The 27748-nt window shown below is 34.8% G+C and overlaps 1 protein-coding gene and 1 pseudogene across 2 annotated transcripts; both read left to right on the top strand.

Moving 5' to 3' along the window:
- Positions 1-4158: 4158 nt before the first annotated feature.
- Positions 4159-27748, top strand: LOC101513691 (nuclear pore complex protein NUP160). Of its 2 annotated transcripts, none has more exons than XM_012714872.3 (28): positions 4159-4447; positions 4532-4664; positions 4755-5022; positions 5279-5339; positions 5474-5631; positions 12824-12909; positions 14120-14224; positions 14319-14413; positions 15153-15273; positions 16102-16284; positions 16392-16581; positions 16739-17310; positions 18889-19051; positions 19419-19693; positions 19815-20002; positions 21730-21806; positions 21896-22242; positions 22781-22849; positions 22932-23217; positions 23641-23766; positions 23915-24023; positions 24121-24192; positions 24420-24543; positions 25369-25476; positions 26012-26152; positions 26631-26804; positions 26889-26999; positions 27101-27748. In XM_012714872.3, the coding sequence occupies exons 1-27, from the start codon at positions 4272-4274 to the stop codon at positions 26928-26930; spliced, it is 4449 nt and encodes a 1482-aa protein (XP_012570326.1). In that variant the 5' UTR covers positions 4159-4271; the 3' UTR covers positions 26931-26999; positions 27101-27748. The 2 variants fall into 2 exon arrangements, with proteins under 2 accessions (XP_012570326.1, XP_004497536.1); XM_004497479.4 differs by having other exon boundaries at positions 22932-23250.
- LOC140919946 (probable inorganic phosphate transporter 1-7) lies at positions 5638-12778 on the top strand (annotated as a pseudogene).

Below are 27748 nucleotides of genomic sequence, written 5' to 3'. Positions count from 1 at the left end.
TAAAATCAAATCTTGGTGAATTCAGTAGATGCGTCAAAGAACTAACTATCAAGTCACGTGTTTTAGATCAAAACATGTATGAACTACCTACTAAAGGTTGATGGACAAAGTATTTGCCAAGTAGATTAGTGACAACAATGAAACCTACATGGACAACATAGTCATAGAAACACGAGGTACGAAGTCTCATTTTGAAGATCTGAAAACAATATTCGAGTTGGTTAAGCGATACGATATGCAGCCAAACTTAGAGAAATGATGCATCATTGTTGTCCAAGGAGGAAAATTTCATGGAATTCATGGTTAGTCAAAGAGGAACCAAAGTGAATATCAACAAGTGTAAGGCAATATTAGAGATGTGTAGCCCGACGTCAATCAAGGAGATACAACGCTCAGTAGATCAGATAGAGTCTTTCTCACGATTTTTATCCAAGTAGGCATATCGTTCATTGATGTTCTGTCAAGTTTTGAAAAATCCAAGACGATTTCAATGGACCCTCAATGCAAGTAGACCTTCAATGAGTTGAAAAGGTTCTTATCATCACCTTCAGTTCTGACTCGTCCTACTCCTGAAGAAAAATTGACTCTATTCAACAACAACAAAAAATGATTAGCTTGACATTAGTGGAAGTAAGGGAAGTCATTCGGCACACAATCTATTTTGTTAGTAGAGTAATGTAAGGATAATAATAAGGTATCAAAAACTAGAAAAACTATTGTATTCTCTAATAATATTTGTTCACATGTTAAGGCACTATTTCCAATCCCATTTGATAGTTGTCAAAACATTTTCCTATAAACAAATCCTTCAAAAACTGTAGCTCATTAGAAAGATGGTGACATGGTTAGTTAAACTCTCAAAATTCCAGATTAACTTTGAACCAATAGAAACAATCATATCTCAAGTCTTGGCAAATTTCATAACAAAAATGGCACATCTACCACTAACCTGTGTGAGGACTTTGTTCGTGGATGGTTCATCTAATATGAGCGATAGTGGAGAAGGACTTCTCCTTGAAGGTATCGATTTGCATTAAGCGATGAAGTTTAACTTCAAAACAACAACAATAAAGCATAGTACAAAGCCATGATAACAGGTTTATAACTAGATTGAGAGATAAGAGTATCACATCTTTAAGTTAATTGTGATTCTTAGTTGGCGGTGAATCAGGTCAAAGGAAACTATCACACCAAGGAATATACCTTAATAAGTTATTTGAATAAAATCAAGTCATTCGTGGATAAATTTAGAGAGGTTTCAAAGTTATTTGAATAAAGTCAAGTTATTTGAATAAAGTCAAGTCACTAGTGGAGAAACTTCTTTCTATTTCCAATCCCATTTGAAAATACAAAGGTTGACGAGCTAGAAAATCTAGCCAACATGAAGGCATCAAGTTAACACAAAATTGTAGCTTTTCAGACCATACAAACGCCCAACATGTATGAATCATAAATCTACTTCATCATTGCTAATTTGATATGGATGAAGGACATTAGAAAATACCTTTTAAACGATGCATTCTTTTATCAATAGAAAGAAGTTTGAAATATCAAAAGAGTCACTGCTTATTTTACTATCATAACAAACAAGTTATATATGATAGGTTTATCTCGCCCTTTCTTACTGTTGCTTAGAAAATAAAGAAGTTGAGTATACGATGCAGGAAATCCATTAAGATATGTGGAAACCATCCTTAAGCTAGAACATTGACCTTAAAAGAACTAAATCAAGGAAATATTGGCTAGCGATAAGGGCAAATTGCACGACAATTGTACAAAAATGTGACAAGTGCCAAAGGTTTGTCAACCAATCACATCAACCACAAGAGGTACTACATCAAGCGGTGGCATCACGACCTTTCAACATATGGGAACTTGACATTATTGGACATTTTGCCTTGTATCAAGTCAACAATGAGCTGCAAGTCTATAGGGAAAATTTACTACCACGGTATGACACCTCACATTAGGAAAGTAGAAAATTTTCCATCTCAATTTTGTTGTTAAAGATTTTAAGTCTTCAAGGCTTTTAGACCATTTACCTATTAAAATAACCAAGGGTCTCGTGTAATTGTATGGGTCTAAGAGTCTCAACTCAAATTATCATTAGATTGAACACCATGGAGATCCGTATTATAAAGATAAGACATGCCCAATGACTCAGCCCAATAAAGGACTAACATAATGTGAACAAGTCAATTAAAGAGAATGACATGGTGCAGGAGCTATCCCCAATGTCATCTCAACGGAGAAACACATTAGCAAATAAGAATTATAGAAAGACCAGCGTACTCATACTGTTTCACACATTGGGGAATTCATTTAAATCAAATATGGATCTCCGCTTATCTCATACTATAAAATATGTAGGCAACTACAAAATTTCTATTGACCTCAACAATCATGTGAGGAAAAGTAGCAACCAACAAAAGCCCATTGAAGTTCATAATTACTATAAATGGGGAGTTCACCCCAATATATGATCACTTAGTAATTAAGCATCTTACTGTACACGGGTTGAGTCGTTTTTGACCAAATCCGATATCAAACCGATTAATTTTATTGACCTCAACAAAATTTTATTAATCAAATATGGATCTCCGCTTATCTCATACTATAAAATATGTAGGCAACTACAAAATTTCTATTGACCTCAACAATCATGTGAGGAAAAGTAGCAACCAACAAAAGCCCATTGAAGTTCATAATTACTATAAATGGGGAGTTCACCCCAATATATGATCACTTAGTAATTAAGCATCTTACTGTACACGGGTTGAGTCGTTTTTGACCAAATCCGATATCAAACCGATTAATTTTATTGACCTCAACAAAATTTTATTAATCAAATATGGATCTCCGCTTATCTCATACTATAAAATATGTAGGCAACTACAAAATTTCTATTGACCTCAACAATCATGTGAGGAAAAGTAGCAACCAACAAAAGCCCATTGAAGTTCATAATTACTATAAATGGGGAGTTCACCCCAATATATGATCACTTAGTAATTAAGCATCTTACTGTACACGGGTTGAGTCGTTTTTGACCAAATCCGATATCAAACCGATTAATTTTATTTGGGTTGGGTTGAACTCTCAACCCATGATTTTTCCATCAAACCTGAAGCAAACCAACTCGATTGTGAGTGAATTTGGTTGGATTGGGATCACGGGTAATAATTTTTTTTATTTTAAATATAATTAAATTTAAATAATTGAACATTTAACAAATAATAAAACTGTATCGCAATATATAATTTCATACTAAAATACCTCCACAAACACAATAAAATACTCAAATTAATTAAATTATCAACAAATTTTCAATCATAGTCCAATAACTAAATTTTAACATACATCAATAGTAAATAAATAAATAAAAATATATATACTACGTCAATTGGTTGGGTTCGCGGGTTCATGGTTTCAAAAAGTTAAATTCGATATTCGAACCGAACATAATTGAGTTTCAATTGGTTGGTTCATATTAGACCCGAACTTGAATGAGTTGAGTCAAAATACGAATTGGATTAGGTGACCGAATTCACATATTTACCCATACTTATGTGTGCTACATACACTATGCCTTACTTTGACATGAGTAGCATTGCAGTTACATTTCCATTTAAAGAAAGATCTTACTCAGAAGGGCAAAAATTATAAAAGTTTAGTAGCGTGGAAATAAACACACACAACCTAAAGTTTAGATCACCAATTTTGGTGATCAACCTTCTAGTGTTCATTCAAGAACACATATATACACCAATTAAATATATTTGTATTAAAAATATATAATTTTTGTTTTACTGTTGGAATATATATAAAATTTAATGAACATGTTCAGTTAGCATAAACAAATTTACATCGACAATTCAGACAAAATGATTGATTAATTATTTAATAATAAAAATTTCAGTTATAATGTAAAATGACAGAAATAAATGATTTATACTTATTTTTAATGTAAAATTGATTTGGACCAGCCATATTATATTTCTTTTTTATCATATTATATATATATATAATATTTAAATATTGATATTTTGTTACTCTAAAAAAAATATAAATATTTTGTTTGGTACAAATTTAAAATACAAATATAAATGAATATATTTATATTTATTTATGAAGAAATATTTATTTTCAACGTTATTCTTTATTTCCATTTGGGCGCCAAGTCACCGATCTTCGTCCGTTTCTTAAAAGCCCTGAACCCTGTCACGTTAGGGTTTGGTTTCTGTTCGACGAAAACTCCGACTACAACAGCAATGGGAACTCATTGGACTTTAGCCGGAAAGGAAGTCCCTATCATCGGAAGCGACGCCGTTCGCTGGATTGACCTCTCCGTTCCTTCTTCCTCCAATGTTCCCATCGATGCCGGTGCTGCCGCCATCACCGACGACCGCGCCTCCTGCTCCGTCATCGGAGATACACATTTTATATGGTTCCCTCCCTCTCCCTCCTCAATTTCTACCCTAACTTTTCGATAATTTCACCGTTTCACTAACCTCATTCGTTTTTTGATCAGGAGAATTCACAAGACACAGCCTCAAGCTCTGGAACTTCTCGAGCTCACTGCTTCCAAAGAATTTCCACGTGTTGGACTCAGATTCACTTTTCCCGACGCGCTTTTCCCCTTCGCGTTTATCTTCAAAAATGAGGTTACTTTTGCTTATTCATAACCACTGACTATTTCTTATTGTGCATTATTTAGTGTTGTTTGTGTGAAGTTGTGTTAATTGTTGATGCAGATTACTGGAACTTCTAGACTCCCTTACTTGCTCTACGTGTTGACTGTCTCCGGCGTGGCTTATCTATTGAGAATTCGAAATGTTTCTGCATATGCGTCCTGTTCTATTTTACCTGTGGACGAGCTTATAGAGCTTAATGTGCGTGATTATGTTTTGAATAATGCGGCAATTACCGCTGTAACAGCAACAGCTCGGTGTCTTGTTATTGGCACAAGTGATGGTTCGGTTTTCTGTTTCCAACTTGGTGTACTCGATCCAAGTGCTCCTGGTATGTTTAATTTAGCTCTTTGTTCTTTAGTTAGTACTGCATGTGCCACTTCTTGTAATCATGCCTCTAATTCACTAATATAGGCTGGTTTTGTTTACCATTTTGATTTGATGATGAATTGGAAAGTAGGGATGGGTTCAGCTGTATAACAACATAAACTCTCCTTTTACTATGTTAAATTTCTATTTATGTTTTAAAATTTGTTGATTGTTTGTTACTTTTCACTGGTTTATAATTAATTTGTTTTTCCATGAAGGCTTTGTGCATGAGCTGAGAGATGAAGCCGGAATTGGGCGTTTATGGGGTTTAATATCAAGGTATTCTCTTTTTACATTCTAACACACATTATGTTAGATAATTTTTCTTCTAATTTACCAATCTATTTTCTCTTTTAAGGATTGAACCTTCCTGAGTTATGAATGATAACATGTTCAACAATTATGTCTTCTAGGGGTAAAATGGTGGGTACTGTACAAGACTTGGTAATTTCTGAGTTGCACGGGAAGAAGTTTGTGTTTACACTTCATTTGGATGGGACATTACGAGTCTGGGATCTAGCATCTCATAGCAGGGTCTTTAGTCATAACATGGGTGTAATGACATTGGCAGGTATTGTCTACCTCTTGGATTTAATTCTATCTACTCTTTTATGTCTATGTTATTTACTTGTCCTGTTACCATCTGAGCTCCACAAACATTAAAGAGGACTCTTAGTATTGATTTCTGCAGTACTCATCTCTAACGAATGGAAAATATTGGGAAACCTGGAGGCTACTTGTACATGTAGGGTTCAGGATTCTGTGATTTGACTTGTTGGTTTATAAAATCTAGAGAAATTATATGTGCTGTATGGTATTAGGTTATTAGAATTTAGAAGATCTTTTGGGTCTACCAGGGTCAAGCTTTGGCTGGCTTTGTTCTTAATCAAATGGATTTTTGGAAACCTTTTAGCATTTACAAGTTCAACGATCTTTTTGTGAAGAATATGGATACAATATTGTTAAAAGAGCTCCCGGACTTTACAGTTTTATCATTAATAGAAGAAATACTGTTTCATGGCCTCTTTAAATATCTCGTATTGGAACTAAACTTGAACAAAAGTTAAGTGGTACCTAGGTACTTAATCGTAGATAGTGGAGCGTCGCAGCTAACCCCAAAAGTGGGATAGCGCGTTCTGGGAGAGGCTGGATAACTGCTATTTTGTGGACAAAGTATACATGAATAATACTATATAAACCTATATTAATTGAAAAATTAACAAATGACTCTCTGAAACATTCATAATTAGTAATAAAAAATCACAAGTCTTATTCTTAGTCAAAACTTACATTGAAATACCAACAAAAGTCAAGGAAATGAAGATGATGCATATTGAAGTCTTTTACACACCGTAATAAAATAACTAAATATTAAAACTCAAATGCATGTTCTAGCATAGGAGTCAAAGATAAACATCAGCTTCATTAGTATATTCTTTTTCCTCTTCTTTTGAGGTGAAAGTTGACACAACACAACAGAGTAGAAAAAAATAATAGTGGGATCTCACTGGAAAACGCTGGGATTAACTACACTAAGATAGTGGGATCTCGTCCGGATCTTGTTTCACGCTGTCGCAAACCACACCGTCGCAGTTAGGCATTGGACCGCACCAGGACAGCAGGATCTTGCCGGAAAACGTTGGGATTAACTACCTAGAGTGGTATATGCAATTTTGTAATTTGCGTCAGGAACTCTAAAGAAAGTAAGTGAGACAATTTGAAGGGAAGGCAACAATTTGCTCGTAATGATCTTCACTAATTTCATAAGCTTAATGTTTGCTGGACCGAATAGGAAGATTATTTATTCTCATTCCTTTCTAAGAGGTTCCAAATCAGATACATCTTCTAGCACAACACAATTTACCAGGATTTCTCTGTTTATCGACTTTTAATATTTTCCTTCTTTATTCATTTCCTTTTCTACCTTCTATATTTTATTTTACTTTTTTGTGTAAAACTCTAAAAGACACATCAAAGATAATATAAAATTGAGAACTCTAGTCCTATGAGGCATGTGTACTTCTAAAATGGTGATATACCCGTACTGTACTCGTGGGTACTTTGTTTTTTCTACATTATTTTATTGTAATTGAAATTGATGATTTTCTTATATATTAATATATTATTATTTGTGTTTTTGAGTTAATTTGTTGTTGTAAGTGAACACAATTTGTGACTTTTTAAACTTTTATTGTGATTATGTATTGTAAATTGAATAATTTAACTCTCTTTGTTAAATTATATTAAAAAGTCATGTTTTTTTATTGACTACCTGTACCTTGATTTTTTTTATAAAATGTCGTATCTCATATCTTTACCAGTATCTGATATCATACCCATACCTATGCATCATAGCTCTAGACAAATATTTATCTATATGTTTATTTACATTAAGACTATGTTAAATGATGGGCAAACTGCTTGCCTTTTCGTCTCGACATGCATTATTTGATTTCATTTAAAAAAAACATAGGAAAAATCTCTTACACTTTACAGTAATAGCACTGTTCGTCTGTGCCCACTCTGTCAATTATCTTGAAAATTTTCTCTGGGTCTGTTTTCTGTGTCGCTTCCCCTCCTCCTTTAACCTGTCAATTTCAAAAACACATTGATTAAGAATAGATTATAAGAAAACAAAAGATTAATATTAATTGTCTATACAAATCTTGGTATTATTTGCTTATATATTTTTGTGTATTATTTTGGAGGATCCCTTATTTCCTTAGTTTCCTCTTATTTATTTTCTCTTCATCTTGATGGATTTATTCTTTTATACAAAAAATAAATAAATTTTGTTTTCATTGTGTCTCTTTTATGAAGAGAGTCTAAACTTTCTTATAGGTGATTCCTTTGGCACCCTGATAATTTGTAGTCAAAATATTTAATCACTTGTTCCACTTAATTGAAATAAATACATTATATTTCTTCACAGACTCTTGCATTACAGTCATTACTTGACCAAATTCTTACATATTTTCAAAATATTTATAAATTAATCAGAATATAGTTATTGTTTATTATTAATTTTTTAAAAATCGGCAATATATATTTGAATGTTTTATATGTATACTTTATATATATCGACTGACATAAATATATTATTTGATAATTTCCAATTTTTATGTTTGTTAGAAAGTAATATTTTTTAGAAATAAGATAAAGATTAGGATCAAGTAATATTGTAAAACATACAAAGTGATGGAGAAATGCCCTATTTTTCTATGCTGTTAATCTATGATAGTGGTGCCCAGTCCCTGACCCCAAAACAGCTAAAGTTGTATGGGAATAGTGGGATGGCCGCTATTGCGAAGACTAAAAAATAGTATCAAACTAAACATAAAAACCCAACAATATACAGAAACACTCAAAATGGAAAAATATACAAAATGTAAGGGGTAATTTATCATACTTGAGAAATATAATTAACCTTTACAATTTGTCACTAACTTTCAAAATCAAAAGCCAATATAACTTAACTACTTCATTGCAAAAAAAATATAACTTACCTACTAATTCAAGTTCTAAAAATATTCAAAATTACTGGTGATTCTGTAAAAAGAATCACTAACAGATTCAGAAGAAAGTGTCTATTGTGCGGGTGCTGGTTGGTTTTCGCACTTTGCAGATTTGCAAACATCGTAAAACAGGGGAAAGAACCTAGAAACAAAGCCAAGAAAGAGTAGAGAACCTGAACATGAGAGCTTCTGCTGCAAACACCGTTGCTGTCACCAGAAAATGCCTCTGCCCTTGCCTGAAACGAGAAGTCGTTGTGCTATGTTTGATCTTGGCAGGCATAGAAACACAGCAAAACAGAGTGTCTCTTGTGTTTATTCATTTTTTATTTATTTTTATTTTCACGAATGAGTTGGAAGAGAGGCAGGGAAATGTAAACCTAGAATGAGAAATGATAACAAAGCCCTTGCAAAAAAATATACAATGAGATATATCAGAGGGTGAAAAAGTGCATTGCAAACACCAACCAATTAGCTGCCGCTAAAAGGATACTTTGCCGCCATTTGCGGCTGCTACTGCAAAACGCGGTTAGCCAGTATTTAGTGTTACACCAAAGCCCATTCCCACTCAACTACAGTGCCACTATTCCTGACGTAGCTTTATTTATATTTCAACTAAGTGAGAGGTGATCAAATGTTGAACACTATTTGTAAATTATAAAGGTTATTGGTGAAATGGCAGGGTGCCGGAGAAACATCCTTTCTTGTAATTATTTTTGTTTTTTGTTAATAATTTTGATTAGGTTTGTTAGAATATTAGAAAATATCTTATAATATCTTTTATATTATGTTAGAGTATTTTGAGTTATTTCCAAGGATCAATTTATAATCATAGAGATATCTTAGAATATCTCTCTTTATTATTATGATTTGTTCCTGATTTAGGATTGAATCTATGTTTCTCTAAAAATAGAGCTTAATATTGAGTTTTTTGTAATTAAGTTAGCATAAAGCTATTATGAATAATATTCAAACCCTTATTATTTTCTCTCATTCTTTTCTCTAAAATCCCACAACTTTATCATGGTATCTAGAGTCTATTTCGATCCTCCTTGAACAATCTTGCCGTTGTTCCGCTTGTTCCCAACAGTTACGGAATATAATCATAGTTTCTCTTTTTCAACGTGATAATTCTTTTTTCAAACCACTGTTGTGACACATTCCGACACCAGTTTCACTCGTTCTGTTCAGTTTGCTACTGCCGCCATCACTGTTTCCGGAAAATGACCATCTCCATCAGCTTTGCCTTTGTATCTGAAACACATTGACTTAACTTGCCGGAAAACGCAGCCGTAGTTTGTCGTCGGCCGCCGGTGGGAAAGCTGTCCAGGTTGGTACCAAAATGCCAGATGTTCATTCCCTTGTTATGATTTTGTGAATTAGCTTAGAAAACGTAAAATTGAAGGTTCTCAGGCCACAGCAAAGTAGGCAGCCGAGTTTGCTTCGGTCTGTGATTTCACAGCAGAGGGTGCCACAAACAAACCAAGCTACAACTCTGAGTAACGCAGTAAGGGCTGTGAGGGAGAAGCTTATTGCTGCTAACCCGGTAACCCCGTTGAGCTTGCTGTAGGAACTATTGAGGTGTATTTTGCACATTTTAAGGGAGGAAGATCTTTCCCTTGTCACAGCTGCTATAGCTGGTTTGGAGCTATCAGCCAAAAGTGATGATGAAGATGATGTGGAGCAAGATGATTATCCTGTTTTATCTGCTGCTGCTATAAATGGTGTTGCTTTCTGTGGAACACTTTCAGGGCAACTTTTCTTTGGATGGCTTGGTGATAAGTTGGGTAGGAAAAAAGTCTGAAATGACCCTCATGATGATGATAATTTGCTCCATTGGTTCTGGCCTTTCTTTTGGACACAATCCAAAATCTGTCATGGCAACTCTTTGCTTCTTCCGTTTTTGGCTTGGTATTGGTGGAGACTACCCGCTTTCGGCTACCATAATGTCAGAGTATTCTAATAAGAAGACTCGAGGTGCCTTCATTGCTGCTGTATTTGCCATGCAGGTTTATGGAATCTTGGGAGGTGGTGTATTTGCAATCATAGTTTCAGCTGCTTTAGGTTTAATTCTCCACCTTACTGGGTTGACCCAGTTGGTTCAACTGTTCCACAAGCAGATTACATTTGGAGGATAATTGTGATGGTAGGAGCACTCCCAACTGCATTGACTTACTACTGGCGGATGAAGATGCCCAAAACTGTTCATTACAGACATGGCGGATGAAGATGCCCAAAACTGTTCATTACAGACACCGCTCTAGTTGCTAAGACACAACTAAGGTTGCAGCAAATATGTCTAAGGTTTTGTAGGTTGAGATCCAAGCTAAACCAAAGACTGGTGAGCAGAAACAGTCACGTGGTTTATTCTCAAAGGAATTCCTTAGTTGCCATGGACTACATTTACTTGGTACAACAAGTACTTGGTTCTTGCTTGTTATTGCATTTTATAGCCAAAATCTATTCCAGAAGGATATTTTCAACACAATTGGTTGGATACCTCCTGTACAAACAATGAATGCACTTGAGGAGGTTTACAGAATCGCAAGAGCTCAAACGCTTATCGCTCTATGTACCACTGTTCCAGGCTACTAGTTTACAGTGGCACTCATTGACAAGATATGATGATTTGCAATTCAATCGATGGAATTCTTCTTTATGAATGTCTTCATGTTTGCTCTTGCCATTCCTTATGAACATTGGACTCATAAGGATCACCATATAGGATTTGTCACATTGTATACATTGACCTTCTTGCAAATTTTGGGCCAAATGCTACCACATTTGTTGTGCCGACATAGATTTTTCCCGTTAGATTCCTATTTACTTGCCATGGAATATCATCAACAACGGGGAAACTCGGGAGTATAATTGGTGCATTTGGGTTCTTGTATTTGACACAAAACAAGGACAAGAGTAAAGTAGATGCAGGGTACCCATCAAATATTGGGGTAAAATTTTCCTTGCTTCTGTTGGGCGTGGTTAAAAATTTGGAATTCCTTTTTACTATCTTGGTGCACGATTTTTCTCTCTCCGACGGTTCCAGATCTTCCCTTACTTTTCAATTTTGATCAATGTAAATACGCGTCCTTGTTCAAACAGTCGTTATCTCCCTTGTTTTGGATGCATTCTCTCACTCTGTTGATCGATCATGGCTTCGTTTCGTTAGAGTCGCGCTGCTTCTTCTGTGGTGTTTGTCATGCAATTTAATTCTTACGCATAGATTATAATAGTGGCTTCTATTCCCATCGACGATCATTCTGGTGGTGCATCTGTTCCCACATATGAATCATATTAATGATGACTTCCTCTTCCGTTGATGGTTATTCTGGCAGTGTCTTTTATTTTCATGATTCACTTTATCTTGGCAATTTGTCCCAGATGCACTGGCCCCATCTTTGTCTCAGATGTACTGGCCTTGCCTTTCTCTCCCTGAAGCACGCCGCTCTCTGCTTGAAGCATATTCTAGTTTAAATATTTTGAGTTTTCGATATTATTGGTTTGAAGCTTCCAAATGTAGTTTTTTAGAAGAACATACCTTGCTTTGTTCAATTGTTTGCCATGAATTTCTCTCATGCTGATGATTATTCCAGCTATCTGACTATGCTATATTTATAGCAATTCTCTCCGACTTCACTTGCATCCCTGCGTTGTCTTTCCATCTTGCGGAGCTAAATATTGTTTTCTTGTAACAAGCTAAGTTTTAACTTGAGGAGTAGTGTTAGAATATTAGAAAATATCGTATAATATCTTTTATATCATATTAAAGACTCTTGAGTTATTTCCTAGGATCAATTTATAATCGTAGAGATATTTAGAATATCTCTCATTATTATTATTATGATTTGTTCTTGATTTAGGATTGAATGTATGTTTCTCTATAAATAGAGTTTAGTATTGAGTCTTTTGTAATCAAGTTAGCATAAAGCTAATATCAATAATATTCAAACCCTGATTATTTTATCTCATTTTCTCTAAAATCCTACAATTTCAACAAGGTTTCTGGTTGTGCCTAAGATGCAATAGACTAGAAAATGTATAATATGACGCAGGACATTTTTTATTTGTCTTATCTATGGGAATTGAGAATGTTAAACATTGTCTCTTTTTGTTGCTATATCAAATAGGATTTGAAAGTGAGTTGCATCTGATGTGATCTCTCTTTCTTTGTTTAATATATATCACGTTCTCCTTGTTCTTTTGTTAACTTGTATTCACAAATGCAGATGTGCTCTATGTTTGCTTTTGCAGGCGCTAACTTTTTAAGGTTATGGATGGGTCCATGTTACCCCAATTCAAGCATAATTCATTTGGCAATCTTGTGCAGACATACTCAGGTATGAAATTAAAGGCATTGTATTTCCTACTCATTTGCTAATTACAAAATACATATCTACAATGTTGATAATGTTTACCTTATCTTATCCTTGCATGTACACTTGAAAGAAACTTTCATAATGACTAGAGTTTGATAAAAGACATATGATAGCAAGCATATGTTTACATGTTTACCTTATATTTGGATTGAAGAGTTCCTTTTTAAACTTTTTCTTGTTATGCTCTAAGAAAATAACCCCACAGTCTTATCCTAGCAGGAGCAATATTGTTTATTCGTCATATATTGAAGAATCCTTTTTGTTTGCTCTTGATCTATATTCTATACTTAAAAGTCAGAAAAATCACGATCATGGCTTAAAATAAATTGCAGTTTGAATCATAGGTATGACAAGAATACCTTTACATAGATAATTATCGTTTAATTTTGAGTTTGAAAGAACTGTATTTTGTCGAATACAAATTAAAATACATATGAAGTAGTCCGTTAGCCAAAATTGACTGTCTTATTTTTGCTGGCAATAACATTATGATATATGTGATTGATAAATCTCTTCTTTAATATTATTGAATTTCCATATTCAATTTGTGTGCGTCTCTATCCTTGTATAAATCTGAGTTAATCACACCAGAAAGTGCTTTAGCTGGTGGTGACTAGAGATTGTGGCATGTGGTTTGTTTATTTAGTCCACAGGCTTTTTTATGAAGCAAATACATGAACCATACACTAGAAAGTCATTTCTTTATTATCTCTAACTTGTTGCTTCATATTTTCATTTCTACACTTGTTTTCTGTCATTGCAGTTCTTCTTCAGTTCTTCCGATTTTTCTTTTTTTCTCCTCCCCCAATTCGGTTGAATCTGTCATCTCTAATTATTAATTTGGCAGAATTGGATGTAATTTATATAAAAGCATACAGTTTTAGTGTACCTGCTTCTCCTCCCCCCATTCGGTCGAATCTGTCATCTTTTAATATTAATTTGGCAGAATTGGAATAATTGTAATTTATGACTGTAGAGCATACAGTTTTAGTGTACCTACTTCAAAATAGAGAGACATCATAGGGATTGGTTTAACACTTACAGTCTTAAAGTCTTTTTGACAGAAAGCTGAGTTGCCTTTAAAGATTAAAATATCAAATTGAGCATCAGCTGTTTAGTTGTTGTAGTAATCACTATTACATTTTGATTTGTTATGTTTGTATTGCTCTAGGATGAAAACTTGGAGATGGTATCTTTACATAGTATCCTATATAATTTTGGGGACAGAATTGTTTTCTCTATGGAGCCTTCAGTGCAAAATATTTCCTTGGAGGAGGTAATCTGTTGCCCTTTTCAATTACTAGCTTGTATTGGATGTGATTATTTTTTAATCTTTACTCTAGTTGTGAAGCTGCTTTCATCTTGTCCAGGGACGATGCCTTGACGTTAAACTAATGTCGGACAAGATATGGATACTGAAGGATAATGAATTAGTATCACACTTGTTGGCCAGAAATATTGATGAGTATGTAACATTTTCTTATCTTTTATGTTAGGCTGCTCTTTTGAGTTTCGTAGTAGGTTAGTATAAAAAAGGGCAACCTGTGCCATGACAAGTTCCAAAAGAAGAGTCAGGCCAATTGTGGGCTTCTTACAGAGGCAGCCTTACATTGCATTTCAATAGGGTGATCCCATTACTTGCAAGAGGCTGGTACATATTAGTTGTTCTAGTATAAACAGGAATTGTATCTCCATTTGTTTAGCATTTCACTAGTCAAATTGAGAAGGCTCAAACTTTGTCAATCAATAGTTGCAGAACTATGTTTATCAACAGACAGGACCAGGGTCTCTGTTGATTGATCATATGCGCTAACGCTGCATGATCTGTTTAAGAAATATTTTTCATGAATCCAATTAATTTATATAGTTTCACCATGTTATTATTTTAGGTCAAATTTGTGAAAATTTGGATACCGATAGGGGTAAAAATAAAGAAAATATATGCTACCTTCTTACATTTTAAAAGATTGTTGTGCATGAATAATGTTACATTAATGCATTTTAAATTGATTTTGGGATGATATATTCATTTGAAATCCTAACAGACAACTTCGGATTTGAGAAAAAACTTATACCATAGAAAGTTATTTAGTGGTCTAAGATTAATATTGTTTTATTCTTGTGTAATATGTTCGTAAGTCTATATCTTGGTTGTGCCTTCTAATGATGGTAAAGTTATTTTTCTTGTCAATCTGTTTTGTCAGGGTAGAAGCATTTTCTTATGCTTTACAAGAAGAATTTGTTGCTGATCAGTTGTTTCAAAGTTCAGAACATCTCGCAGACGAAATTTTGCGGATCACACATTCAATATTTGCATCCTCAAAGGTATTGCATCAGTTATCATGTATTATTTTAATCTTGAAGGTCTTTGAGGACTTCTATTCCTTTGTTATTAGTGGGGGAGTTATGTTTCGTAGTTTACTGGACACATCTGTGTACCTTGGTCACACTATGTTTATGTGTGTATGCTCTAATAAGTGTACTGTGCTTGTTTATTGTCAATTATGACTTTACATAAAGATGGTTACTCCCACTCTATGAACAAGGTGATGGTTTCATCCAAACACTCTGAGTGCTTTGTAAATGATGCTTTTTGACAGAAATTGGATTTGCCTACCCTAACTTTCAACATAGGAAATCTATATGTATCAATTCAAGTGGTTAGTTCTATTGGATTTGTCAATGTTCACTGGTGGTTGTAGAAGCAATGTATCTTTCTTTGCTTCTAGCTGCTTAATATATAAAAATATTGAAGATGAACTCTTTTGTTTGATGTTTTGAACTACCGGTGCTAGACTAAAAAACTTTTGTATCAATCCCATTACCTCTGGCATTTTTTTTACAAAATAATACAAAAAAGGTTGTGAAAGGTATCAATCCCATTACCTCTAGGATGTAAAGTTATACTTTTTCATTGCACCACCACAACATTTATGCAAATACAGGGAAGCGTGATATATAAGTATAAAATTTATATTACAATGTGTATATATGTACTAAGAAGAACATTTTGGGGGTGCCATGGCACCTCCCTGTCCTATTTAAGATGCGCCCCTGCCGGTAGTTCTCATATACTTAGAGATATTGGCTGTTCATAAAATAGGAAATTTATTATGAGGAAGAGCTTGACTGTCTGTCATTTCTTTTCTGCAGGATGATATTTTGCCTTTTGTATCTTCTATTTTTTTAAGGAGGCTGGTTCTTCCTGGGGTTCATCATAATGCTGCTTTGCATGCCACTCTGGCTGAGTATAACAGGCATTTGAGTGAATCTGAGTTACAAACATTAACTGCAGACGGACTGAAAAAGGAGATACTTTCACTTGTAGAACATGAGGTTTTCATTGTCATATTTGTTAAATCTCTCTCATCTCTTTCCTTGCATTTTCTCCCTTCAACTTTTGGAGGGAAAGTTGTATACTGACAAGATTTATAATGTGATAGGTTGGATCTGGAAAAGTGTCCATATTGCATTGCTGGAAATGTTTTTTTGCTCGATATTTCCATAATTGGTGCAAGAACAATGCATTATATGGCTTGCTTGTCGATTCCTCTACTGGTGCTGTTGGTTTAATCAGAAAAAAATCAGTTTCACTTTTTCGGTCTTTGGAAGATATTGAGCGGATTGTAGAGGGTAATTTAAAATTATGGATACTCTTCTTTCTCTTGATGATTTTACATTATAATATACTTCATTTTTTCCTTCGATATTTTTAATTAACTTGCTCCTGATATTCAGTTTTTTATTTTCATTTGCTTTCCTTAATATGGACTTTGTGCATATTCTGTAGGCTCTTCAGATGAAGTTAGCGACTTCACAGGCGTTGTGGATTTATTTGATGATGATATTGAATGTGAAATTCTGATTGATTTGCTTAGGTGTGTAACAAGTTTCAGCCAACAGTTGGGCAAAACTGCTTCTTCTATATTTTATGAATCACTTTTAACTGCACCCGTGATCTCTTCTGAAGATATTGTTCACTGCATAGTGAAGATTCTGGAAACTGGTTATTGTACATCAGGTCCAGTGCTCCAAAGTTCTACTTCTGGTGATCATACAACTGTCGTGGAGAAGGAACTATCAAATCATAGAAGTTTGAGGAAACTCTCTGTTGACATGTTTTTGTCTCTTCAAGGCCTGTACAAAAAAGCTTCTACATGGGGCAAGATTTTAAATGTAATTGAGGGTTTACTGAAATTTTTGGTTCCTCAGAAAGTAATGCTTAAGTTTGATACTGAAATGTTTTCGAACATAAATTCCTCCATTATGGTACACTCTTCGTATCAGATTGCAAAGATGATGTTCGAATATGCCTGGGACTTTCTTCTATTTTTAAGCTATTTGGTGGACATCAGCGGTCAGGTGAGTTTATAGACATGCCCTATATGTATATTCTCATATGTGAAATAGTATTTATTTATTTTATTGTGAGCATCTGTTTATTGATATTATTTTCTAATAAAAAATGGTAGCAAACTGGAAATTGTCCCTATGAAGTTGTATATATTTCTTGCGTAATCGTTTTTAATGTAATCATTTGTTAACTGAAATTATTTTCAAATTAAATAAGATAGCTATTTGAAATTTTCACCATAAAGTTTACATTTTCTCATGGTTTTCTTCATTCAATAGTAACATTTTGAAGGTTTTGTTCTTGATGTACTTGATCTGGGTTTGATGTTTGTCGATTCTTGAGATGTTGGCAAACTGATCCTAGATAACTAACTAATAACAGAACCAGTGCCTTTGCGCACAATACAGTGGCTGCTTCCTTCTTCCTCTGCCATTGTTGTTTGTTTGTCGCTAAACATTATTTCCTCCATATTCAAATTTCCAGAATTTAAGTCTTTGATAGAACGTTCATCTTCTTTATAAGTTTTCTGAACCAAAAAGAACTTCATAGCACTGTTCATCCAACCAAACGGGTCATTTACGGCGTGTGATGTTTCCTTCTTCAACCACAAACGCGAGACTGGATTTTCTTCCTTTTCTGAATCTTTCTTCATCGATTCTTGCTCTGTTAACTTCCCACTCTTTATTGATTCTGATTTTTCTGATGGTTCCAAGCTCATGAACGCTCACTGCACTTTATGGAACCCGTGAATCAGAATGACAGTCACTACTGCAATAGTAGAATCTGAAAATTTTAAATGTGATGTAGAGCTCATGGGGTTTTAATGATGGAAAATAAGCTGTAAAAAATTTGTGTTAAGTTGTTTGTGAATGTTTTTTCAGATCTTGAACAGGCAATACTAAATTGTAATTTTGATATATGTAGCTTCATAGGTATCAGAGTTATCAGTTGGTTGCAGTAGTGTTTGTATTGCACCGTTATATCATGTCATGTCCAACACCCACTAAGGAAACGTCATTGCAGAGCATTTGCATCATGTATGTTGTGCCTGCAATTTTGTTCCAATTGCTTTATTCTTGGCTTTTGCAGCTGCTATGCTCTGAAATGGATTTCTCCCCATTTTCTGAGTTGTCAAATAATTATTCTGGGTGTTATTTTTGCAATTTCATTTCTTTTATCCATCATAATAGCATTTAAGGTTTGAAACCTTGTTCAAAGCTTTAACCACACACGACACTCTCTGTTCGCTACCATTGTTTCTGTCCAACCCCAGCATTTTCCTACTGAGCTAGGGCTCCATATCTCTTTTCTGCACATACTTTGTTCTGTTGGTTGTTTGCAACCCTCTACCTCCTTTTCGGCTTTCAGAACTGTCTTTGGGTAAAAGAAAGATCTGTGCTCTTCCTCTTTCTGTGTTTTCTGTTTCTCACCCTCACTTTTTACCATGGCTCTCATCCTCAAATTTTTTATATCCACTCACTCACTCTTTTTATGTAGAGCAAGTTTTCAAAGTATTTATGAAGCAATTTTCACCAGAAAAATGCAGTGTCAATGTATATTAAGATGTTATATATTTTTTCTTGCAGGTCCACTTGTCACATGATGATATAACCAAAATACAACTTGAGTTAGTTCCAATGCTTCAAGAAATTATTTTTGAGTGGCTGATCATCATCTTCTTTGCCATCACACCAGCTGCACCAGCTGGTACAGAGGATTTCAGTTCTAAACTTTCATCATTGCAAATAGGTAGGTTATATAATTTATTTACATTCTATTTTGTGCTTTTGGGCCTAAGTTACCCCCACAAAGCCTTCTTGTAAGGTGAGGTTGTCTATGTCTTAAAAGTTTTATTTAGGTCTTACATCTAGTCAATTTGGGGTTTGGTTTTTCCCATCCACTGCTAACGCCCAAGACTATTAGGTTGGTCCGTGGATAATGTGGTGCCTCATTAATAGATCTCTCTTTTTTTCTTCGTTTTCATTTGAGCAGTAATTTTATTCCCTTTCTCTATGTCCATTATGATTTCCTAACATTTGCATTTGGGGGTTGCTGAATTGATCACATACGCCAATCCACCAATTTTATGTTAACATTTTTTTTCTCCTAAATTCAGATAGCAACACGAGGAAACAAATATCGAATGAGAAGTTTGCCAGATGTGACTTGACTTTGGCTTTTATTTTCTTGCTAAATGTTGGAAGTTCGTCTATAGACGGTAGCCACTTTTCTTCAGAAAGTTTTTCAAATATGCAAAGCTCTATTAATAGGATGAGAGACTTCATCAGTTGGATCATTTGGGGCCAAGACGGAGGATCTTCTACTTTCTTGAGTCGTTCTATTGATCTTGCATTTATCCTTTTTAAGCATGACCAGTATTGTGCCGCTGAGGTTATTTACTTGCCTTTACTTTTCTTATTAGAATGGGAGTTTGGCCCCTTCACGAGGTTTCTTTACTCTAGTTATCTTTACTGAATGTATCCAATTTTTCAACTTGAAAATTTTTCAAAAGCAATTACTTATGATGGTGGAAGCACATTTGCTAAAGGAGAAGACATCCCAAAGTATTCAAGATGCCGATGGTGGATGGTGCATACGTCATCATCTTCTAGGATGTTGTCTACTTGCGCAGGTGCAGGGTGGATTGCATGCAACACAGAAGGACAAAAAAATTTCGGATGCCATTCGCTGTTTCTTTAGGTACAATAGTTCACTTTTTAATTGTTTGCATTATGTACCAAAGTCCCCCCAAGTCATAGTTAGTAGGGGAGTATTATAAGTAGGGGGCGATATTACATCTTTAGGTACATATTTGAAAATCCATATGAAGATAACACAACTCTCAAGTCACAGCGTAGTACCAGCGTTATCAGCAACAGCAGCCCTCTTGAAGTTGATTTCAGTGCAGTAAAACAGTGTGTACTAAGATAAACATAGTAGTTCTCACATATTGAACCACACGAACCAAAAGTCCAATCAGGAAGGAGGGTTGAAGAGGCCGCCACCATACGCAACCTAGTCCACGTGAACCACCATCCTCAACCCAGCTGATGTCAATCCAGCACCCTTCAACCAAGTATATCTTGACTAGAGGGAGTAATGCAAACCGACTAATGGCCACTCAATTGATCAAAAGCACCGAGTATAAGAGTATAGTAAATAGGAGACTGATTGTAACTAAATGTAGATTCAATTAGGCAGTTATATGACTGCTGTCCATCTAACCTTTTGTAAACCTGCTATAGCAGGTGACACCTCAGCAAGTATATAAGCTGAGATGATTAGAATTGTACTCAGATTATTCAATAATGGGAAACGGTTATCATTGATATTCAATACTAAGCAGATAACAGGTAGCAAATTGATGGGATTAGCATGGGAGGTTTGAGTCTTCCAGATAGGCAAAATAGGTCTCTATTCGTAGGTGGCTTAATATTTGAATTGGCTCTTGGGCCCCTTTCTTTTATTTTTTTTTAATAGGGAAGAGTGCTTCAATTAGAGTGATCAGTGGTAGCATTGTCCATCCTGGTGATCTATGCCCAAACACATTATCCAACATGAGCTCACCAGATCATGTTTTTGGACTTGACCTAGATAGCTGGGTGAGGCAAAACTGTGATCTCACAAGTCATATGACTGTTATTGAAACTACTTGATCTTATATTGTGTGTTAGCTATAAAATATATTACTGAGTATTAGATCTTTAGATGTCTACGGAATTGCCGAATTAGATTTAATGCAAACAAAGCATATGATCCAGAGCCAAAATAGCATATACGTAAATTAATAGAGGACAAAGGATTTGATGAACAAGGAGAGAGAAGACTAGGAAGAGAAAATTGGGGGACCAGATTAGTGTATTCCCTGATCAGTAATTTGAACAATTGTCAACTTTGAAATCTCGTACATTACAGTCTTCCTATGTGCGTGTATTTATCCAATTCTCTCACAAGTGAAGTTTATTTTTAAGAGAGCGTAAGGAACAAATTTAGACAATTAGATCTCCCTTCAATGGTTAAGATTAAAATATGAAGTTGCATGCTTCTATTTAAGATTAAGAGTAATATGACCTTTAAGTAACTTTTAGTCTTTACCATCAATTAAATGGTTGTATGGTCAAAATTTGCTGCTCCACTCATTAAAACAATGCTCTCCTCTGATACATCTATTACATTCACACGCACGCACAAGGGGGAGAGTTAGTTTTGGGAGGGAACTAATCTGCTATATGGGGTAGTTCAGAAGGAAAGGAGGGGGATATGAGTTTTCCTTTTGTTGGTTTCAGCTTATAGCTCCGGGTCATACCTTGGCTGGGAAGCATTTGCTTTCTCTGGATGTTCTTTCTCATCAATTATATAATTTGGTTATCATTGTGGTTGCCTTAATCATGTGTGAACGATTACTATTTATTGGTTTTAAATTGCAGATCTGCATCTGGAAATGGTGCATCCGAGGCTCTTCAGAGTTTATCTGTCGACGTAGGAACTCCACATCTTGGTTTTAGTGGGTATCCCTGTAGCTGAAATCCAATGATCTTTTTACAATCAGAATCCTAAGTTCTATTTGCTTATTGATGTGTGCTTTTAATACAGGTGGTTGTACATCAATTGCTGCATGGAAGCTTCAATACTACCAATGGGCAATGCAGTTATTTGAACGTTATAACATTAGCGAAGGTGCTTGTCAGTTTGCCCTTGCTGCACTTGAGCAAGTTGACGAGGCTCTGCATATGAAAGATGAAAATTTCTTGGGCAACTCTGTTAACGAGTCAGGGACAACCATCAAGGGAAGATTATGGGCTAATGTTTTCATATTTTCCTTAGATCTTGGTCGGTATTATGATGCATATTGTGCAATAATTTCAAATCCTGATGAGGAGAGCAAATACATCTGCTTGAGGCGTTTCATAATTGTTCTCTATGAACAAGGTGCTATAAAGGTTGGAAAACATTGACGAGGTCTTCTGATTTTTCTTTTGTTAATTGACCTCTACCTATTGTTGATGTTTCCATTTGGAATATGTTGATGGGTCTGTCCTCAAAGGTTGACTAATATAATATTATTTTTTGATGACTAAGTCAACATTAGATAATCGAGATGGTATTTTAATTAAAGTACACTCATTTATAACAAACTAATAGTACTACGCTGCTGCCTCCGATATTATGTGCAGCTATATAATTCGTAATTACGTGCAAGTCTGTGCATATGAGTTTCCTGTTTGTGTAAATGATATTTTTGTATATTTCCCTATCAGTCTACTATTATATCTGTTATGTTTCCTTTACTTCGCCTGTTTAAAACTAGTATGTTGATATTCCTCACTTAATATGCTGAGTTATATGTTAACATCTACTGTGGGTCGGTGTATATTAAAAGGATAGTGCATGTCACTAATTTTCTACTGGAAATTTATACTTTCCATTCACGTTCCAAATTGTATTTTCCCATAATCTTGATTACTTTTTTTTCCACAGATTCTTTGCAGCAATAAACTTCCCCTTATTGGGTTAGTAGAAAAAGTAGAACAAGAGCTGGCTTGGAAGGTATGGCCTGACTGAACACATCAAGTGATGTTAATTTTGCTGTTTTCTGTAATGTGCAGAATTTTCACTGTGTAATATGTAGGCTGAACGATCAGATATTTCTGCAAAGCCAAACTTGTATAAGTTGCTCTATGCATTTCAATTACATCAGCATAATTGGCGACGGGCAGCAAACTACATGTACATGTATTCTGCTCGTTTGAGAACTGAAGCAGCATTGAAAGATAACCAAGGCAGCTCCTTGATGTTGCAAGAGAGACTGAATGCACTCTCTGCTGCAGTCAATGCACTGCATCTTGTTCATCCTGCATATGCGTGGATTGATTCGCTGACAGATGGAAATTCTCTTACGAGTGAATGTTATCCAAGTAAGAAAGCTAAAAGAACACCGGATGAATATTGTAAGTAATTTAACAACAAAGACCATGCTGCTTGTTAATTATGAACTTTCATTTATTTCACAGTTTTTACCTCCAAATTTATAGCAAAATGAAATGTGCAGAAAGTATGGATTCTAATTTAATACTTGCAACTGCATAGCATGTTCTTCACATTGTGTTAAAATTATATCTTTTTAAAAGGGTAGCCTTGACGTGTCTGTTGAGGGATTGGGAAGCTATGTTTCATTGATGTTATCGTTTTGTATTTTTTTGAAGTTCTCTTTCCTTAAAATATTATCTCATTGTAATCATCTTCTCTGCCTAAATTAATTTCTTCTTTTATCATATAAAATTTGTACTAATGTTTATTGAAGAGGTGGTGATATCATTTTCATTAATTTGCTGCAACAGCTGACAATGTTGCTGAGCCTCAAAAGTGGCAATCTGCTGTCGACATTGAAAAACTTGAGAACGAGTTTGTGCTAACATCTGCAGAGTATATGCTGTCATTGGTAAATGTCAAGTGGACATTTTCTGGTAACTCTCTCTCTCTCTCTCTCTCTTGTGTGTTATTTTTGTTGAATGGTCACTGTAGCTTACGACTGCTTCCAGGGTGATTGATGATTTTAAGTTATAATGTGCTTTCATTTGATATAATTTTGAACCTTTATTGCCATTTTTTCAGGAAAACATGGGGCCCTATCAGATTTGGCCGATCTTCTTGTCCAAAACAATTTATATGATATAGCTTTTACAATCCTTCTCAGATTTTTCAAGGGTTCAGGATTGAATAGGTTTACACCCCTGCACAATTTGTGTGTAGTTTGCGTGTTTCTTTGTTTGTATATATGTATTGTTTGCTTATATCCATGACTTGGTGTTTCTCTTTAGGGAACTGGAAAGAGTTTTATCTGAAATGGCAATCAAATGCTGTCTTGATAAAGCAGAGTCCACTTGGGTTGAGTACGTTGACCTATTCCTTACCTTTATCTTTGAAGCAGTTAGTCGTATATTGTTGAAATACTATACCTAACTTATACAATTTATCAGTCATTCTGGTGGTTTCAAGTTTGTTCTCATTACTGTTTATTTAGTATTTTGGCACTTTGTATTTTCAATTTTTCACTTAACTGGTCCTGTTAATACTTATTATGCATTGTATAATTGATAAATGTTTTTGGTGATTTCAGGGAACATGGTCATTTGTTGACATCATCAAAGCTTGAGATGATTGTTCATGGTTCACCTGTTACAGTTCCTACAGCTCCACAAACTGACAGAAATAGTCGTTGGGCTACTCTCAAGCTTTACCTTGTTCGTATCTTCTGCTCTTTCTATGTTAGCCTTTAGTTAATTCTGGTGTATGATCAGCCAGTCTAGAAATGTTGGTGGGCGTGCCATGATTGAGAAATTTTCATTTTTCGTACAGAACATTAATGAGCTTATTCTTGCCTTCACCCACCTATTTATTTTTTAAAACTTTTTATGTTATATCTGGTAGTTGTTTTGATAGATAGAATGTTTGGTGTCTGATATTCATGAATAAGGTCAGAAATAGATGGTGAAGGCAAAAATATGGTCAGAAGTAAATTTTGTGATCATTTGAAAAGTTAAGTTTTTCCAATAAGTAGCTTTATCATTAGTTTTTTTGCTAAGAAAACAAATTTATTACTGGAAAAGATAATTTTTCTAGTAAGCATTAGTATTTCTTAGGACAATGTCATTTTTGTTTGACTTTTTTTTATTGTATTTGTAACTTATAATGGGTCTCTTGTCTCTTAGTCAGTTGGAGTCAAGTCTTGTTGTTCTAGTGTTTTTTCCCGACATTTAAGGTGGGGGTGGAATTTAAACCCCTAAAAATTGTGGCATTGGAAACAGCATAACATGCTCCATGTCAGTAAGACAACACTCATTGAACCTTATTCAGCTGTGTAGATGGTTTTAGATGGGCATTTCCCATGTTATATATATATATATATATATACATATATATATATATATATATATATTTCTGAAGTATCTTGATATAATTCTCTTAAGTGGGGTTGTTAGGTTCATTTTTGTATATTATTTTAAAAATTTACAATTTTTCTGTGTCACTGGTTCATTTTTTCCTTTTAAACTGCTTGTAAATTTCAGGAGAGGTATAAGGACTTTCATGGTCGGTTGCCAGTTATTGTTGCTGGTACTCTTCTACGTGCAGATCCTAAGATTGAATTGCCTCTTTGGCTTGTTCAATTGTTCAAGGTAATTTCTAGGATGAGTGTAGTCAATACAATGTGGTAGTACCAGCTTTGGCAAGTTTTTATTCTCTGAATGACATTGGTTGTGCTTCATCCTATTCAAATCGTAACTAGTTAAATACTTTATCCTTTACTATTAAATCCTACTATTTCTTGACCGACTCACATTTTAATCAAGCTTAAACTCCTTAGTTTATAAATGCTACTATTGCCAATTTGATTGTCAACATTAAATCTAGTTTCGCTTACAAAGCAGTTGTGAATGTCAAAATAAGTGCTTTATAGGATTTGGTACAAGTTGATATTCAATCTTATTCGTAGAAAGTTAATCAGACTTACATCCAAGCCTCTATATCATTTTGGCTGCCTCTGGATCAAAAGCTTGGACTGCAACCAATTTCGACTGGACTTGTATAATCTAGATTAGTACCCCTTGTATCTCTTTTACACAGTATGAGGGATATACTTTTTTTCTTCATGCAGCCTTGGGTGCTATAATATGAGATTTTGTATGATATTGTTTATATGGCTTGTGACAGGAGGGTCAAAAGGAAAGGATGATGGGGATGACTGGCCGAGAATCAAATCCAGCATCCTTGTTTCAGCTTTATGTTGACTATGGTCGATATGCAGAAGCTACTTATCTTTTACTCGAGTACATAGAATCATTTGCTTCAATGGTAAAATTAATTTTTACTATTACTAATTGAATTTATTACTGTTATCATTAGAATTGGATAGAATAATTTGCTCAGCTGGTATGATGTACACATTTAATCACTTTAACATTAGAATTCCCAACAGAACTGGTTGGGCTGTCTCTGTCTGGTTACCTTGTAATATATTTCACGTAACAATTTTCTGTTGTCTTGACAAATTGATAATATTAGATTAGATGATTAGACAACATAAATGTGCATGATATATGCAGTCTGGTAGCTACTGGTGGATTTATGCAGCCACCTTGTAATAAATTTCACTTAACATAATTTTCTAGTCTTTTCAAATTGACAATATTAGATTAGATAATTAGACAGCATAAATGTGCATGATATATGGAGTGTGGTAGCTACTGGCAGATTCATGCAGCACATTATCTATGTTCATGGTTATACCTGTCTGTTTCACTGATGTTGCTTTTGTCAACATTTTCTGCAGAGGCCAGCAGATATAATTAGAAGGAAGAGACCATTTGCTCTTTGGTTCCCATACACAACTATTGAGCGGCTACTGTACCAACTTGAAGAATTGATCAGAATGGGTCACATGGTAGATCACTGTGACAAGCTCAAAAAGATGTTACACGGTTCTTTGCTGAATCATCTGAAGATGGTAAGCTCAGTGTGTTCACTTTCTTTAATAAGAAAAAAATCTTGCCGGTATGGTTGCTCTTATTATTCTATCACTGCTTTTCAGTTGAAGGTTGACTCAGAAGATGCAATATCTGCAACTTCATGATTGTCACTTAAGGTAGTTAAGATCCAAGTGTATTCACAGTGCTCTTCATTTCATGCTGTATATAAACAGGTTTGAATTTTGTTTATACCCCCAGTTGTTGCCTAATACTTTTTGTTCCTCTTGTTTTGGTTCATTGATTGTCTTATAGTGGCGATTTCTCTGTTGAACAGCATATTTTCCGGTGAAAAGGCCCGCACTGAGTTTTGAAATATTCGTGTGGAAAAGCCATAGCAATGTAGGATATATTTTTCATTGAAGAATGTTAGTATGTTAGAAATTTGTGGGCTGTCAGTTTTTTGGGTTCGATCCTTGGACCTCCTTGTTAGATCGCCTTCGGTGTCCTTTAGCTCACAAACCGAGTTGTCTGCTCATGACAGTCACAGTGGAGGATATTAAAGATCATCCCTCTCTTGCCAAAGTAAACAACAATCATTGATGACTTCCACACCGTCTTGTCAGGAACTGGAAATGCACTAAGTGGAATGTACTCGAATACTGGTCTAAATTTGTATATGCTTTATGTAGAAAGATATAATTGTTTTAGAAAAATGCTGCCTTTTTGGTACGGGTGCTATAGGGTTAGATTGGCAAATTTGCAGTTCAACTGATCGCAAGAAAAATTATGGTGGCATAGATGCAATAGGAGAATGACATGATTTTTTTTGGGTGAAGTTAACAAAATAATTTATGAGCAACCAATATAGAATCAGATGGAAGCCAATGCGAATTCTTAGTCTCCCTTCTCTCTTTCATTATGCTACATTTCATGTAACAATGCTCTTTAATTCATGAAGATGTCCTTAGCGTACTTATGCTAA

This window comes from Cicer arietinum, chromosome 4 (genome assembly GCF_000331145.2).
Source record: "Cicer arietinum cultivar CDC Frontier isolate Library 1 chromosome 4, Cicar.CDCFrontier_v2.0, whole genome shotgun sequence".
In the NCBI taxonomy this organism is placed as follows: Eukaryota; Viridiplantae; Streptophyta; class Magnoliopsida; order Fabales; family Fabaceae; genus Cicer; species Cicer arietinum.
This window is presented reverse-complemented; position numbering and strand designations above follow the sequence as displayed.